At 39.9% G+C, this 16,758-nt stretch overlaps 1 protein-coding gene across 7 annotated transcripts; it reads left to right on the top strand.

Moving 5' to 3' along the window:
• Positions 1–91: 91 nt before the first annotated feature.
• On the top strand, positions 92–15,976 carry BIVM (basic, immunoglobulin-like variable motif containing). 7 transcript variants are annotated; one of them, XM_056327100.1, is made up of 12 exons: positions 92–243; positions 1,055–1,154; positions 1,615–2,215; positions 3,694–3,820; positions 4,600–4,695; positions 4,786–4,890; positions 6,128–6,222; positions 7,563–7,695; positions 9,929–10,000; positions 10,853–10,936; positions 12,866–12,962; positions 14,457–15,976. In XM_056327100.1, the coding sequence occupies exons 3-12, from the start codon at positions 1,726–1,728 to the stop codon at positions 14,745–14,747; spliced, it is 1,590 nt and encodes a 529-aa protein (XP_056183075.1). In that variant the 5' UTR covers positions 92–243; positions 1,055–1,154; positions 1,615–1,725; the 3' UTR covers positions 14,748–15,976. The 7 variants fall into 7 exon arrangements, with proteins under 7 accessions (XP_056183075.1, XP_056183077.1, XP_056183076.1 ...); XM_056327102.1 differs by having other exon boundaries at positions 1,060–1,154; XM_056327101.1 differs by having other exon boundaries at positions 233–353.
• Positions 15,977–16,758: the final 782 nt, after the last annotated feature.

The following is a 16,758-nucleotide window of genomic DNA, read 5'->3' on the forward strand; positions in this document are numbered from 1 at the left end:
GGCAGCGGCGGACGAGACCATGAGGGCGCGTGCGGGGGGGACGCGGCTAAAGAGGTGCCTCTCCGAGGCGCCGCGGCCCAGCCGGGAGACGGGCAGCTGGCTCCTCTGAGCCGCCGTGGGGGCCTGCAAGGAGAGGGCGGCCGCCGCCACCGCCAGGCAGCCCCGCACCTCCCCCCGGCCGACTGCGGGAGTTGGTGCCGGCCAGCGGCGGCTCTGAGGAGGCGGGGGGCGGCGGGGGCGCAGGTGAGCCCGCGGCGCCCTTCCCCCCGCGCGCCGTGTCTGTTTCCGGCGCGCTCGCGTCCCCGCTCCGCCGCGGCCGGGGGAGGCGAGGCAGGCGGGCGGGCGCCGCGCAGGTAACGGGCCGGGAGCGCGGGTTGTGGCGCCGAGCAGCCGCCCTTCCCTTCTGTCCCCAGCGCCGGGCGCCGCCGGCCCTCGCAGGCGCCGAGGAAGGGTACGGGCCCACCTTCCCGGCGACCCCTGCCCCCTACCCCGGGGCCGTTCACTCTGGAACCGACCGGCGGCGGCGCGGGGGGCGGGGCCGCAGAGCCGCTCCGCGGTCCCGATGGGCGGCGCCGCGGCCCTCCCGCCCCTCCCGGCGCTGGCCCGGGCGCCCCCCGCCCCGAGGGGGGGCTGTGCCGGGGCCGGGCCGGGGCCGCGGTCGTTGCAGGCAGCACCCGCGCGCGGGCAGGGCTGCCCCGTTCCCCGGTGACCTCCCGAGTAGCGCCCCGCATGTGTTGGGGTGCGAGAGCCGCTTCTGGCGGAGGCAGGCTCCTGCGCGGCTGGGTCGGGCCGGGGCCCAGCAGCCGGTGTTGCGGGGGTCGGCCCTCCGGCGGAACCCCCGCCTCCCCCCGCCTCCTGCGTGGCAGGGCTCCCATCCGCGGAATGCGCCTTCTCCCGCAGACGTCCCAACTGCTGAGATGACAGATAACACATACTGTCAATTTGCTTTTTAAAGAAGAGCGTTAAAAGCAAGCCAGCCTTCTAAATTTGGGGGTTTCTTGGTAGTTTTTAGCTACTACAAACAAAAGCTGCTTTTTTTTTTCATGTCTTAAAGAATAGGAGGTGCAGGAAAATAAAAGGGAACCCTTAACAGCCCTACGAGGAAAGCAGTGAAACAGATTGCGGGTGGTGGTGTCAATTTACAGTCAACAGAGGTAATAGTTACTGTAATTTTCTGTAAGCTTGACATTCACTTGCAGCAAAAGTACGCAGGATTCTTCAGAATTAGTGACATTAAGTTGCTGTTTCTGTGATTTATTCATTTGTGTCAACTTTGTACTCCACATATGCAGTGTATTGTGACTGTAAGAAATAGAAGTGATCACAACTACATAAATGTAGGAAGCTTTTTTTTTTTTTCATTATTTTGTGATTAGTGTGCTTGTTCACAAGTGTAATTATCATGGTATCACTATGGCATATGCTGTTGCCACCTCACAAATAATAAAAAGCACCATTTGTAGAACTCTAGAGGTGCTTGGGAAAAGTCACAGTGTATGTTGTGATGTATCTTGAAGGGCATTTCAGCATTTATTGGATATGATTTCAAAGATAAGCTTTGTGTGTATTTTATGTTGATTGAGACACTTGTACCAAATTCTCATTTTCTTTCAGGTACCTCATCAATACCTTGCAGAAGCAATGGAGGGAAAGACACAAACTCTGTTGTAGTGAAAACAAAGAAAAAATATTCTTAACTGTATAATACTCTTTCAGTATCGTTCAATGCCTACCATTTCAGAAGATGAAAAGGAGAATGGTTCTCGAAATAATGGAAACACTGAAAACAAACCTGGGAAAGAATCCCCAGAAGCCTCTCTTCATGATCCTGTGAGGCCATACTGCATGTCAGGCGCCTCCACTGTGTCCTTGGTGTCGAGGGGAGATGGGCATTATCCATGGGGATGCCCTGTGACTCATACACGAGAGAAATTTTATACCGTCTGCTCAGACTATGCTTTTTTAAACAGAGTAACATCTATTTGTAAAAGCCCAAGTGCTTCAGTTAGTGCCTGCCTGTCAGGCAGTGCTGCCTTAAACGTTGGAAATAACACGCCTAGCTTACTTGGCATTCAAACTGGTGCTTCAGAGATAATCTACAGTGAAGATGGTAACTTGGAAAGCTTGCCTGGTGATCTTGGAAAGCTTCCACTGGCATGGGAAATTGACAAGTCAGAGTTCAATGGTGTGACCACAAATCTGAAGAACAAAGCAGGTGAGGTGGTGAAGATTTGATGGTGTGGTAGGAAAAAGCTTCATATTTACAAATTGTCTGTGGAGGGGGCTGGTCAGCACACGTATCTCTTGAGGAAGTTCTGTAGAAGAACCCGTATGTCATTTCAAACCATCTGCACATTGGGAAAGGAGGGAGTGGCATAGGAGCAGTGAAAGTTAAGTGGAGCTGACCAGGGAAGTGGGTCTAAAACAAGACTGGCTTCTGCTTAACTGTGTGTGGTTTTGTTGGGTATTGTTTGGGGTGGTTTCTGGTTTGGGGTTTGTTTGTTGTTTTTTTTCACTTGGGTTTTTGGGTTGTTTTTCTCTTTTCTTTTAGTAGGACCTAGTGCATTGTGCAGTGATTCCTTTTACCTGTTAAGTACAGGTTTGTCACTTGCAGAAATGTTTTGAGGTTCTTCAGAGATGTATTTTGAAATTAAATACATGGTTTGTTTATGACAAGAAGTAAATGAAATAACCAGTTACCTAGGAAAGCAGTTGGTTTCCGTAACAGAATTGTATTTATCATGATTTGCTATAGGTATACAGTGTTGGGGAGCCCATTTCATTAAAACTGGCTTATTTTCTGTCTCCTGTGTTCTTTCTGTGCCTAGTCACAGATGGCAACAGTGAATCAAGCACTTGCTTACACAGTTGGTTTTCTTTGTCCTGTAATCCCTCTGTTTGTCTAGAGCAGGCTGCGGGTTTCTTTTTCTTGGTGGCTTGGCTAGCTACTCAAAGTGCTCTTTTCTCCACCTTAGTATGAAACTGGTTTATCAAAACTTAAAAACATGTTTTTGGCAAGTTGCCATTGCCTTTTCATGTGTACATGTAGTGTCCTTAAATAAATATAAGAAACAAATTATAATACCTTACAGGGTGGTCATTTTTGCTAAAATATATTTCATTTGGATATGATGGCTTCAAAATGGGACAGAAATGCTTCCGCTCTAGCATGCGGTCCAACTTGTCTTTTCCACTGCCTCAGTCACTTACAAAGAGGAAAAGACCTTAGGGGTATACTATTCTTGTTGGATTTGTATGTAAGTTTTCATCAGGAAGTGTAGCTGGGCTCACAGAGCTTGGCTATGAAAGACAAGCATTTCATTCTATTTCCCTGTGCATTTAATGTTTGGAGATGGGAAGTCCATGCTGGTCTGAGAGTCTGTTTCTGGGATGACTGATTTAACATATTAGAATAATCAGATTGACTGCTGTCTCTAAAAAGTCAGGCAGGTCAGCGTTAATTCTATTAAGGATCTGAACACGATGTTGTTTACGGAGCTAATGGCAGCCTTACAAACCTGTTGACAATCTTGATCATGTGTTTGAACTTTTTCCTCCAATTAATGTTTAGTTTGCACTTACTAACACAATCAATGGCTCTATTTAAGGTGTATGCTATTGCTAAAGATATTTAAGAAGAAAGGTAAGAAAGGTAGACTAGGCATTCGTTTGTTTCTGAAATCTGTTTTGCAGGCAACATGAAGAAACAAGTGACAAAGAAAAAATCCATAGACAAAAAAAGCAAACAATACAGGGAGTGTCCTCAGCGTTCTGCTCTGGAAGACGTGAAGGAAAGGAAAGTGTTGGACCTCCGGAGATGGTAATATTTATGAATTATATTTATCTGAAATCAGATAATGTCTTAATATTTTTTTATTAGAAAATTATTATGCATCAATACACTACATCTCACACTATCCCTGTCTACTGAAATTCTAAAAACATTTTACTTTCTAAATATTTTTTCTTTCGGTAAGGAAAATATTTATGTGGGGATTCATTGCTTTAAAAAAATGCAGGTTCATTAGCATGGTCAGGCAAAAAGTAACCTTAAACATCGTACTGATATGTCTTACTCCTGATTTTTCTTTTCACTGGGAAATACTTCAATCAGAATCTGTCAGTGCTGTATAATCTATATCATATAAATATGGTTCACTAAATTCGCTTAATTTAATGCATCTATCTTACTGTCTATAACATCAGAAAGTTAAGAGTTAGCCTAGGGAATCTGAGACCCATAATGGCATTCATTAGTAAATAGGTAGAGATGCGGTTTACTACAAGTTCATGTGTTAGAAGAGGTACTCTGTACTGAGCCATTTTATCCTACGGGATCATTTGTACAGAACTTCCCCATGGGGCTGTTAGAAATTTGACTGATTTGTGTGAAATAGGGTAATAGTATCTGACAACCTTTAAGAAATCAGTTAACATATTTATTCCTCTTTTTTTTTTTTTAATTAATACAAGTGACATAAAAACTTTCAGTGTGAAATAAAAATTTCAGTGACCTGACACACAGAAAAGTAGTGGAGATTGCTCCTGTAACTAAATCAAGAATGCTTACTACTGTGTTTGTGGTTTTGTTTGTTTTAGGTATTGTGTTAGTCGACCTCAATACAAGACTTCTTGTGGAATTTCATCCTTAGTGTCTTGCTGGAATTTCTTATATAGTATGCTGGGAGCTGGAAAGTAAGTCACACATAGACAGCTTTGCCTCTGGAAAGTCTAAAATATTTTGTTAATTACTTTATTAAACAATACATTTTTTTCCCCTCCCAGTTTACCACCTATTACCCAAGAAGAAGCTTTGCATATACTGGGCTTTCAGCCCCCGTTTGAGGAGATTAGGTTTGGTCCATTCACTGGAAATACAACCTTAATGAGGTATGTTTAGTTCTTTTGATGCAGCTAAATTGTTAATTATGCAAAAATAGCATAGAGCTAAAAGATTGAATGTTTAAAAATACAGTAGTAGTTAATTTATTGAAGAAAAAAAAAAAAAGGTGGATGATACAAGTTAGTCTTCTTAAGTTTTAGAATAATGAAGCATACCTGTGTACTCTTGATAGTGCCCAAAGGAACTTTTCAAAGAGTTTTTTCCATTAGCGATTTTGTAGTGTGATGTCGCTACACAGATCAGCTGAACATGAAATTGTGTTTGATGTTTGGCTCAGTTTGTTTAATGGTTGTATAATACTCTAATGAATCCAGTCTCCTGGTTAGGAAATTTTTTCTTTAGCCTCATTTTCCTGTTTTTGAATATGCATGTTAAGTCCTTGTTAATGTCACTGAAACGACGTGAAAAGGCAATTGATATACTAGTAGCTTTATGTAAAAAAATATTTAAGAATTGAAAATGAGACAGTGAGTGCTGCACCTTTGCTGCAATGGAGCTGTTCAGGAGAAGGAGGGATAAAAAAAAGCCAAAAAGACAGGGCTGGAGTCACAGAACAATTGCACTTTCAAATTCTGTTTCACTTCTGCTCTGCTGTTTCCTGATCTTGAGGAATTGTTTCTAAAATTTGTTTTTTCCTAGAATTTTTTTTCTAGAATTTCTAAAATTCTAATGTGGAAAAGTTGCAGACCTGTCCTAAGTACTGCTGCTGTGAAGAGTTGCAGTATGGGACTCCTGTAATGCTTGGGCGCGTTGTGACACTTACGTGACAGAAGCCTCACATGATATGCAGAAAGTCTCACTTGAAGGCTCCTGCTTCTGGTGTCTTAGAAGATTCCGTTCACGTAGCTTACAAATCATGGTTGAAGTTTGGCACCTCAGAATTTAAGTGTCTTTCTAAAAGCTGAGTAACTGAAAGTTAGAGGTGACAGGACTGAACACAATAGGACCAGCATTTCACATCCAGCCCTTTGGTTACTACGAATCTGTAAAGCAAAATGAAGGAAAAGGCTCTGCATATTTATTTATCTCTCTAGGGTATGTTGAGTTTTGTTTGTATTAGGATATCATCATCATCTACAATCTATGTACTAGTGTGGTAGGTACTTAGTAGCATACTGAGACTTTTTTTTTTATCTAAACTGGCAAGCAGAGGATAAGTGGGAGGAAATAAAATTTCATTTAATAACTCTTGAGTTACTACAGTCTTTAAACTTATCGTTTCAGATGGTTCAGGCAAATAAATGATCACTTCCATATCAAGGGATGTTCATATGTTCTGTATAAACCTCATGGAAAGAACAAGACAGCTGGAGAAACTGGTATGTTGCTAATCCTAAAGCATTCTTCTTTCATTATATAAACTGAAAAGTTCTGCGATGTGTAACATTTAATAGGACAAATTCTGTTAAGTAGTACTTCTAGTTTTAACATAAGCTATCAAATAGCTCCAAGGTGCCTGATTTTTCTGGTTCTCTTTTTTTTTTTTTTTTTTTTTGTTAAAACTTCCATTTGTACTTCTATTTTGATAAAATATATACTGTGCTGTATATTCTGCTGTCACAGAACTGGAATTTTAAGGTATCCAGGACAGTGCATTCCAGTTCTCTGTTAGTGTCCTGGAAGATGTGCTTATTGTAATACACGGGGGTAGCAACACATTTTTATTTCAGCATTTTAGAAATCTGTGTTGTATAAAAAAATTCAGAATGTACAGCACAGAAGTATTAATGGCTTTAATAAAAGTTTTACACTTCTAAAAAATGCAATCTTAAAGTTAGTGACCTCATCCATTCTCCCTGACTTTAGTTAACATCTTTCTCTAAAAGTTAGGTGATTATTCTCAATTAGCTTATGAAGCTGCACCTTTATGTCTACTTTCAAGTGTGCTACCTAAGAAAAATTACACTTTCATACACAGTTTATTAGCCTTTGGTATAGTGTGGCTAATTATTTTCTAACTGGAAGGTTCTTTAAAAGGATAAAACCATGCTGAAGAGCTTTGGCGGAGATTATTAAAGTGGAAATAATTTTTTTGTTCTTGGTATCCCATTTGAGAATTCTGTCATGTTTCAGTGCCTTTTCTAGTTTTTTCCTGAAACTGAGCACTGCAATCACATTACAGGGTACTGTATGCTCAAATGCAGAATGTTGCTGAGACTAGGAAGCTCCAAGAAGCTTCATACCAAACCGTTTGAAAGCTTTAAGGAATTTCAGTAGATTCACTGATGTTTGCTACATCTGACATGGGGCAATGGGACTGCATTGTGTTGCAGTCTGTATTTCCTAGGTTAAGAGATACTTTTGGGTCTTTTTTTGTTTGTGTTTTTGTTGTTTGTTTTTTTTTTTTCAGAAAAGTAATTTTTAATATGTCTTTGATCTAAATACACTGCATACTTTGTATTGCATTTCTCTAGTACAGGCTGTGTGACAGATGTTATTTTTTTTATACCAGACAGGAAATTAAATAGGAAGAAGTTTGAAGTCAAAACTGTGTTTTGTGCGTGACTTTCAGGTCATGCCCTCTGATTTTTAAAAAGCAGTGTAACTATTTTATGCTTTCAAATAGGTCTTTTTTTTGGTCTTTTTTTTTTTTTTTTTTCCTGAATGTGTGATGCAGGATCCAAAGCACTCTTGCCTATAACCTCATCTTTCTTTGTAGCTGCCGGGGCCCTTGCGAAGCTAACACGTGGACTGAAAGATGAATCAATGGCCTACATCTACCATTGCCAAAACCATTATTTTTGCCCAATTGGATTTGAAGCGACCCCAGTAAAAGCTAGTAAAGCCTATAGGTAAGATACTGTGTTGATGTTTATTTTAGTGGAGGAGGAAACATTCAGAAAAATTTGCTGCAAGTTGATACCATTTTTCTCTGTAAATAACATCTCAGTGTGTGTTGTAAAAGCATTTATGTCCGAACTAGCAAAACACTACTGTGTGATTTGAAAGGATTGACTTAAACACAACTAAGCAGACAAGATTGAGAGAACTTAAACAGAAAACTATGAATGGTACTGAGAAATTGTTTGAAGACATTTTAGGCAGGTATGTAGAGAGGGTAGTTACTTACCTGAAGGACAAGTGAAGGTAACTAGTCTGAAAAATATAACCATGTGGCTGGAAAAAAAGCTAGGTGTTTTTCAAGGAAAAACAGTAAAAGGCCAGCTAGTTATGGGGGGCACTTGTTGCCAGAGAACCTGGGGGGAAACAAAGTTGTGTGTGTGTGTGTGTCGGGATTTTTCTTAATAAACCGGAAGCAAAAAGCCTACAGTGATGCTAATGCATTACAAAGTGGACATGATGAAGTCTGCACTTGGAGAAACTGGTGTTTGTGTACAGTGAGAACAGGGGATGTGTAGGTATTGCAGGATGATGATGTACTTTTTTTTCAGTGTTGACTAATAATGATAAACTGCAACTACTGGAATATAAGGTTTAGAAAGTAAAGATAACCAAATAATTTGTTACTAAGAATTGCATTGGGTTGGGGCGGGGCGGGGGGGAGACAAGCTAAAAATCATCTCTGGACTATCACAGTATGTTTGGCTTTTTTAAACAACACTTGGAATGCTGGAGCATTTCTCAAAGACCAGGAGAAATGTAATATGCCAGTCATTTTAGAATGAAAATAAACTGCCTGAATAATTTCAGATTTATCAGGGTGATATTACTCAGGAAAAAATAATGGAATAGTTCATATAAGTTTAAACTAAATACAGGTTTTAAAAGAGGATAATAGCATTGATATTCATACTGAGTTTAGGGAGGGTCTTGCGTTAAAACCACAAGTTTTAAGTTTGAAAAATTTCATAATCTTGAGGCAATTTATCTTAGCTTTTGTAAGGAGTGTAACTTGCTGCTGTATCATATGCTTAGAGTAGTTTGTTTTACCTCATTCACAGAACCGTATTAAATTAGACTGGTTTTCCTCTCCCAAAGTAGTTGCAAGCACAGTACATATTAGAGGTTTCTGTTGGACTTTCTTGAGGTTCAACTGTTGGTCAGTATTTATTAGTATTACCATTGAGCATAAGATGACAGTCCCTGACAAAATTGGCAGATACCAATAGTGGGGGATGCTAAACAATGAAAAAAAGTAGGTCACTGCTGTAGGGTGAGCCTCAGTTCTGCACTTTGCTTCCTAAGCAGTCTGCCTTTGACTGTGTTGAAGATGTAGAGTCAACATCGAGGAATGGAGAATGCTAGCTCTGCTTTTAGAGTTCAAAATGGTAATTGTTCGGAGGTAATAAAGCATAATCACCTGAATCTTGTGGGTCTGACCATATGTTTAATGAAAGCTTTTAGTATATGAACAGAAGAATACGGAAGTGTGTTATTAAGACTGCATTCACTGACATGCCATGTGTGTGAGAAGAGTGTGGAAAATACACCCCCAAAGAAAAGTCCAATGCTTAAGTTTACCAGAAGGTTAATGACTTGCTTGGTTGGTTACTAAGAATCTGCACAGAAAGAGGAAAGAAGAAAAAAAATTGTTTACTAGATCAAAAATGCAGTTTGAAAAATAATATGGTTCAGTGTGTGGAAACTTAACATTCCTTATAGCTAGTTTGAGTTTTTATTGCGTAGTAATGAGTGAGAACGACAATTTCACAACTTTAACCATGGTTGAAATGGATTCTCAGTCACTAGTGGTGTTAAGTCACTATCAGATTTTTGTCCTAACAGCAGATCTCTTCTAACAATGTAATGTGAAATAATGAATTCAAGGAGCTTTTAGAGTTTTGTTTTAGGCTGGAGGTCAGACTGGAAGAGCATCCTGTGCTCTTTGTTTCTTCTAATAACCTTACTGGGAAAAAATGTGTTTGGTTCCAGAAGCAGTGTCAATGGATTCTGCTGCAGTTCTTGTTTACCTATTTTGCATTCTAGTTGCAAAGGAATGTTTTTCTTTTTTAAAAAATTAAGCTAAGAAACATTTAAGTTCCAAAAGAAATGGGTAGATAAGTTGCTAGGCTGAGTTTAGGAGACAGTTCTTAGGTCACCTACAGACTTCCTGTATGATCTTAGGTTGCTGGATTTGGACTCGGGAGACCTGGGTTCAGTTCCCAGTTCAACCACAGACTTCCAGTGTGACTTTAGGTAAGTCATTTTATCCTGTGTCTTGGTTTCCCATCTGTACAATGATGGCATACATTGTTATTTTACAAGGATTTTTAGTAATTAAACAAATTATTGCAAGCATATATGCTGCCTAATACCTTAGGCATAAAAATTTCAGGTTTTGTCACAGTTGAAACTGAAGTAATTTTTCATGGGATGATTATACACAGGAAGTCACAGAACAATTCTCTGTATCTTACCAGTCTGCCCTGATGTCTGTCACAGAGTTTCCCTGACAAGGTTACTGCAGGCTTTGAGTTTCTTGGAAGTTGTGAAAAATGTAAACCAGTATTGGTTGAGGGGTTTGATTTTTGATATGTGGTATTGGATACTTAGGAGGAAGCAGCTGAAGTTGCCAGTAGCTTTCATACAGGTTACCCTGCAGCTGTTAGTAACAGCTGTCAGCTGGGGTATAGTTTAAAAATATTGGAAGAGGCTCTTTTGTGACTCTGTAGTGACATCACAGGTAGGGAGGAAGATGTTTGTTCCACCTTTGTGTGGCTTTCCACAACTCTTATTTCCATTGTTCCGTAAATGCTTATATTTGGATCTTATACTCTCATCCAAGTAAGACTGTTTTTTATGAAGATCTGTCTTTTTCCCAAACAATAAGCAATAGGTTTTATCTTGCTTCCAGGCCACGTGAAACAAAAAGTTACCTTGTATGCAATTGCAAACACTGTTGATAGCACAAGAGCTGTTTTTTAGTTTGGCTGAGGAAAGAATTTTAAATGTCAGAAGATCCTAAAAAGATCAACAGAATGTTAATCTCTCTCTTTCTTTTTAGTATGCACAATAAATCTTACTAGGATTGTATCTTCTATTGAACAGAGGTCGAGTCTTGCAGCAAGAAGTAGAATACTGGATCTTAATTGGAGAGCCAAGCAGAAAACATCCAACAATACACTGTAAAAGGTACGTTACTTGGTAAGAATATAAAACAATATGTTTTCTTTCAAAACAATTTGTATTTCTCTACTAAGAGTCACCAAGCAACGACTTAGTTCTTTCAAATGAACGTACTACAGTTCTGTCAGAAACAAGTGCTTTAGTGAGAAACTTCATGCCCTGACCTCAAGGCTGGCTCTACAATTTTATATCACGTGTGGGCTGCCGTAACCCAAAGCCTGTTTCTCTTGTTTGAGTGTGACATAGCTCACGTTAGTCAGGAAGAGAAGATGCCTCAGCTGTCTGCAATCATGCCAGTTGTGGCTTACAGGCTGTACAAACCTTGGAGGAGTTTATGCTGCAGTTGAGGACATATACAGGCTGTGCCTGGGGTGTGCACAGAATATTATATTGCTACCAAGATCTTCTAGCTCAGCTGCAGGTCCAGCCTGTACTCTGTTGTGTTATTAGCTTATCTATACATTAAAACAATACATTTATGATGAGGTCTGGCTCATAAGAAGTTGGTGTCTAAACTAGACATAGAGCCTAGGAGAGCTAGAGGGTGCTATGTAAAAATTTCATCGATTAGTTATATTTGTCATGATAAATCAATATAACAGCTTTCTCAGCTTTGCTAGTTTAGACATACTAGTTCATAACACTTAATATCGATTTCTGAAATGAGGGAACAATGCAGAAGAGTAGTATTTCTCAAGAAACCAATTCTGTGCCCCAAACAAGTTTTAGCAAATAGCTTCTCTGCCACCCTTAGAGTTAATTATGGAGTGATTTTTCTTGATATATTAGGAAAAGAGCTGTGAAAAAATAGCAGTAATAATTTTTAAAAAATCACACAACTTCTGCTTTGTTTCTTCTTCATTTTCTAATTATTTTGAAAAATTGTTTGAAAGTGCTTATCTGACAGTTTTGTAGCTAGTCAGATCTAAGCTAGTACTTCAAACCCAGATACTCTTTTTTTGTTTTTGTTTTGTCAGTGATACAATTACCTCAATAACTGTAAATAGCTGGATGTTTTGGATTAAGTACAACAAAATAAAAATCACATTATGCATGTGGTTGCTGAGAAACGGTGTACTACACATGTTGTCTTGTGGTATATAACCTACAAATGGCAGAGGAAAAGGTTTCTGAATATAGAATGCAAACCTATGTAATACTGTTTTTGATTGTGGAGACATTTTTCCTCCTGCTACAGTCCCAATGAGAGCCAGCAGAAAGTTCTGTGCTTAAGGTAGGAGGGCAAAGGCTGGAGTAGAAACGGATTTTCTGAAGTTGAAGGGTCATCTTAGAGAGAAGCAGGTAATTAGACATTGGCAGAAATGAAAAGGTAGTGTGCAGGCTTAAAGTGGTCTGGAATATGGGGATATTCGATTTAGTTGCACTAGAGGGACTATGAAAATCTGAAGAACTGAGTGAATGGGGAATGACTGAATTGATAATTTATTGTAGATGGGAAAGAAATAAAATGGAGGGGTGAGTTATGGTGAGAGCTGTCTGGTAAAAAAAGATTTAGTGGGTGGAAAAAACAAACAGGGATTTGAGAAAAAGAATATAAAAGGGTAAAAGAGGATTTAGTAAAGCAAAAGCGAATGTTTCTCCTTGCCTAAACCGTGCTTTGCTTCTTTGTTTCACAAACTGATGAATTGGTAAGCAACACGACTAATGACTCATGGTGCTCTTAGTTATTTTGGAAGGTGTCTCCCAAGAGCAGTAATAATCCCTGTGAATGCTTTGATTAAAAGTGACACTGTTCTGTCTAGCCTGATGTCTCTAATACTGAGGCTTTTATATCTTTTCATGTTTGTTTATCTTTAAATCACTAGTAAGACTATTTAAAGCTGCAGATCTGTATTTGCATGTGTGTGTACATGAGTCTTAGTGGTGCTGAGGTTTCATAAATGGCAGCTGAGTAGTAATACACTTACTGCGCAGGTGGGCAGATATCGTCACTGACCTAAACACCCAAAATCCAGAATATCTAGATATTCGACACCTTGAAAGAGGACTGCAGCATCGAAAAACAAAGAAGGTAATGTAAACTTACGAAGATGGGAGGAAATTCATGGTAGATTTTTTGCAAATTTATTCATACTAGAGCAGTGTAAAGTAACTTCACCAAAACAAACTTGTTATTGTCGTGGTTTAACTTCAGCTAGCAACTAAGTACCACGCAGTCACTCGCTCACTACCAGCTGCCCCTGGTGGGGTGGAGAGGAGAATCGGGAAAAGGTGAACCTTGTAGGTTGAGATAAGAAGGATTTAATGATTAAAATAAAGTAAAATATTATTGAAATAATAACAACAGCAACAACAATTGTAATGAAAGGGAGAGAGAAAGAGAGAGGAAAAATTAAAAAACAAGTGATGCACAGTACGTACGCTCACCACCTGTTGCCTGAGCCCAGCTAGCCCCCAGGTAGTGGTCAGTGGTCCCTGGCCAGCTCCCCCCAGTTTATATACTCAGCGTGATGCTCTATGGTACGGAATATCCCCTTGGCTAGTTCAGGCCAGCTGTCCCGGCTCTGCGCTCTCCTGGCTCCTTGTGCAACTGCTCAGGGGCAGAGCATGGGAAACTTGGAAAGTCCTTGAGTTAGAGTAAGCACTACTTAGCAACAACTAAAGCATCAGTGTGTTGTCAACATTATCGTACTAAATCCAAGTGCTGTATCAGCTACTAAGGAGAAAGTTAACTATCCCAGCTGAAAAGTCAGATGTGGGTACTCAACATACCAGATTAATTTATATTTACTTGCAGGACAAGATACAGAACAGCAGTAGCTTAGTATATGCTAAGATGAACCAGGATAACTGCATATACAGTATATTTGGTCACAATATTTAACTTGGTTGGCTTAAAATGTAGCTGCAGAAAGTATAGAAGTACTCTACAGACAAACTACAGAGCAGTCCTTTCGGTGCATGACCTTCTGGCCTACGTGTAAGCAGGCAAGAAAGTACGGTTGAGTAGGAACAAACATAAAAGAATGTATGTGTCTTTCTTGCAGATTGCTGTCAATACATAATCTTCCTTTCCTATAGATAGGGCTTTGTCTCATGGGTGGGGGATGTATTTTTGATTTGTAGATTGACAGTCTATGAAAAATAATAGACTGAAAAGATGATTTAAAAAGTGGAGACCCTATGGAAGACCATGTCAGCAAGATGAGAAGGAACCAGAGCAGATAATTTGTATGAAAATAGCTGGAGAGTGAAAAAGACTAGCAGAAGATAAGTTATACTAGCCCATAAGAGAGAAAAAGGATAACTTAGATGAGAAAGAAGGCAATAATTCAATCTGGGAAACAATCAGAATTGATTGAGCAGAATTGGTGTTTGTGGATATGGTTTTGTGGGTTGTTTTTTGTTTGTGTGTTGTTGCATTTTTTGTTGGTTTGTGGGTTTTTTGGTTGTTTTTTTTTTTTTTTAAGAATTCTGTTACCCACCAAGGTGTTAATTTTGAATACCTATGTATGTTAGAAATGTGCTTGTGTGCATTTAACAAAGAACCTTCTATTTTGATTAGGTGGGAGGAAATCTTCATTGCATCATTGCCTTTCAGAGACTTAACTGGCAAAGATTTGGTCCTTGGAATTTTCCATTTGGAAATGTTAGACAGGATAAACAGTCCCAAACACAAGGACAAGGAATTTCCAAATCTGAGAGTGAAGACAATATCTCTAAGAAACAACATGGACGACTGGGTCGATCTTTCAGTGCTGGCTTTCATCAAGAATCTACATGGAAGAAATCTAATCTTCGTGAGAGGAGGAACAGTGGGTATCAGAGTTATAATGATTATGATGGAAATGATTAAAATTAACTTTAGGTAATAGGGCTGATATATTAAAGTTAGTTTTAATCAAAACATTAGGGATCTATTAGTCCTAGAATACATATGAATAGAAATTAAGGTATAAGGTACAGCTTCATGATTATTAAGTAAATCTCATGACTTGGTTGCAGTGGATGAGATCTGATGTATAAACTGACAGATAAGCACAGATTACTGTACTTCTGCAATCAAAAGTACACTTGACAGCAAAATCAATCATTTCTTTTGAAATAATTGTACTATGTCCCGATCTGTGAAAACAAAAGAACAGATTGAAATTAGTCAATGTAATAAACAGACTTCATTGAAAATACTTAGTATTTAAAAGCATGAAAATTTATGATAGGACTTTATAAAAAGGGTTATTCTGCAAATGGTGTAAGGATAAAAGTAAACATTGCCTTCCTTTATAACACTCCATTTTATTAAGGCTGCCCATATCCAGTGAAAAGGAAAAAAATCACATATATTAGAAAACTTTGTCAGATTTACCAAGTGAATGTACATTCTTATTTTAGTTCCCAGTAGACCTCTGTCAGTCAGATGATCATATTTTGTCAAGCAGGTCTCAAGTTTCTTTTCCCTTAGCTGGATGCCTGTTTTAGACTGAGAGGAATCACCTTGGTAGGGAAAGTTCCAGGACAAACCTTTATTGCTTTTGCTCTATAGGCACAGTGGCTGAATTCTTATCCTGGAGCCTCTTGAGAGCACGGACTTGCTTAAGACACACTTGTGAAATTCAGTATTAAAAAGCTGCATTTACCGTTAGCCAAATGAGCTAGCTGAACACTGTGTTCTGTTGGCAGTTCTTTTCCTTGTTCATTCTTAAAAGCTGTTGTTTTTCTGCTGCTCCCTTCATTTTGTATGAAGGGGATGCAAGTGCCGAAAACTGCTGGCAGCCCTGATGATATACCTCTAGGCCAGCAAACAATTCAAACTTTTTCAGGTGTCTGTGTGCAGCTTCTTTTTCCCCTTTTTTTTTTTTTCCCCCACCTAATTTGAAATTTATCCAGTTGTTTGCCCTAACACATCTCAGCAGTCGTAACTTTCTGTGTACAGATGTTCATACCTGCTCAAGGATTAATTTTTTGACATAAAAAGATTTGTCATGGAATGCCAGGGTTTTGTAGGTTGCTGCTTTTGTTAACCACAAATGGGAGACTTTTCGACTTTTGTTCATTCAATAAAATTTGTTTTCTATTTTGTTTTCATTTGTCTTGGGAGTGGTGACCCTATGCTAGTGGAGGTTTTCAGGAAAGTAGGTAAGCGAAGGATCTGAACTGCAACCGCTGCTTTGTGAAGTAATCCTGGAGGCAGGGTTTCTTTGCTCGCAGGCCTGTGCAGCTACCGTGACTTGACTTCTAATATTTAATTTCCCAAAGTCTGCAGGCTGATGACTGAACAAAACAGGGTTTGAAAAATTTATTTTCCAGATGAACTATTTTCAGACTTTTGCAAGTTGAATTTGGGCGGAGGGCTCTAATTTATTTAGAACACTTGAGCTGTGTTCTTTAGGGTACTTCAGGTTTAAATCGGTTACGTAAATGTCAAGTTTTGCTTAATAATGATAGTTGCACTGATGAACAGGGCCTGCTGCTGTTCTTAAGTAGGTGTGATTATTTTGCTCTTGGGTTGGAGGCTGTCACACTTCATCAGTGAAGAGGGTATAGCACGTTTGATTCTTCCAGCACTAGCAGAAGGAAGATGCACGTCCTTGGGAACCTGCTGCTGGGAGCTATCCCTAGGGCTTGCTGGCAGTTGGGTGCGGTGAGGGGCACCGGGGGTGTGCTGGGAGTGGGGCGGGCAGAGCACAGGCTCTGAGAAAAATCATGTTTGGGCGGGAAGAAAAAAAGCCGCAATCCTTTTATTTTTGCGCCGCAGCGTTGGGTATTGCACCTTCCTCCGGGCAGGCGTAGGCCCCGCGGGTGGCTGCCGGCCCCCTCCCTGCAGCCCGCCCGCCTCAGGCAACAGCGCGCCGGGGCGGTCTGTCCGC

The sequence above is a fragment of the Falco biarmicus genome, chromosome 2, assembly GCF_023638135.1.
Source record: "Falco biarmicus isolate bFalBia1 chromosome 2, bFalBia1.pri, whole genome shotgun sequence".
In the NCBI taxonomy this organism is placed as follows: domain Eukaryota; kingdom Metazoa; phylum Chordata; class Aves; order Falconiformes; family Falconidae; genus Falco; species Falco biarmicus.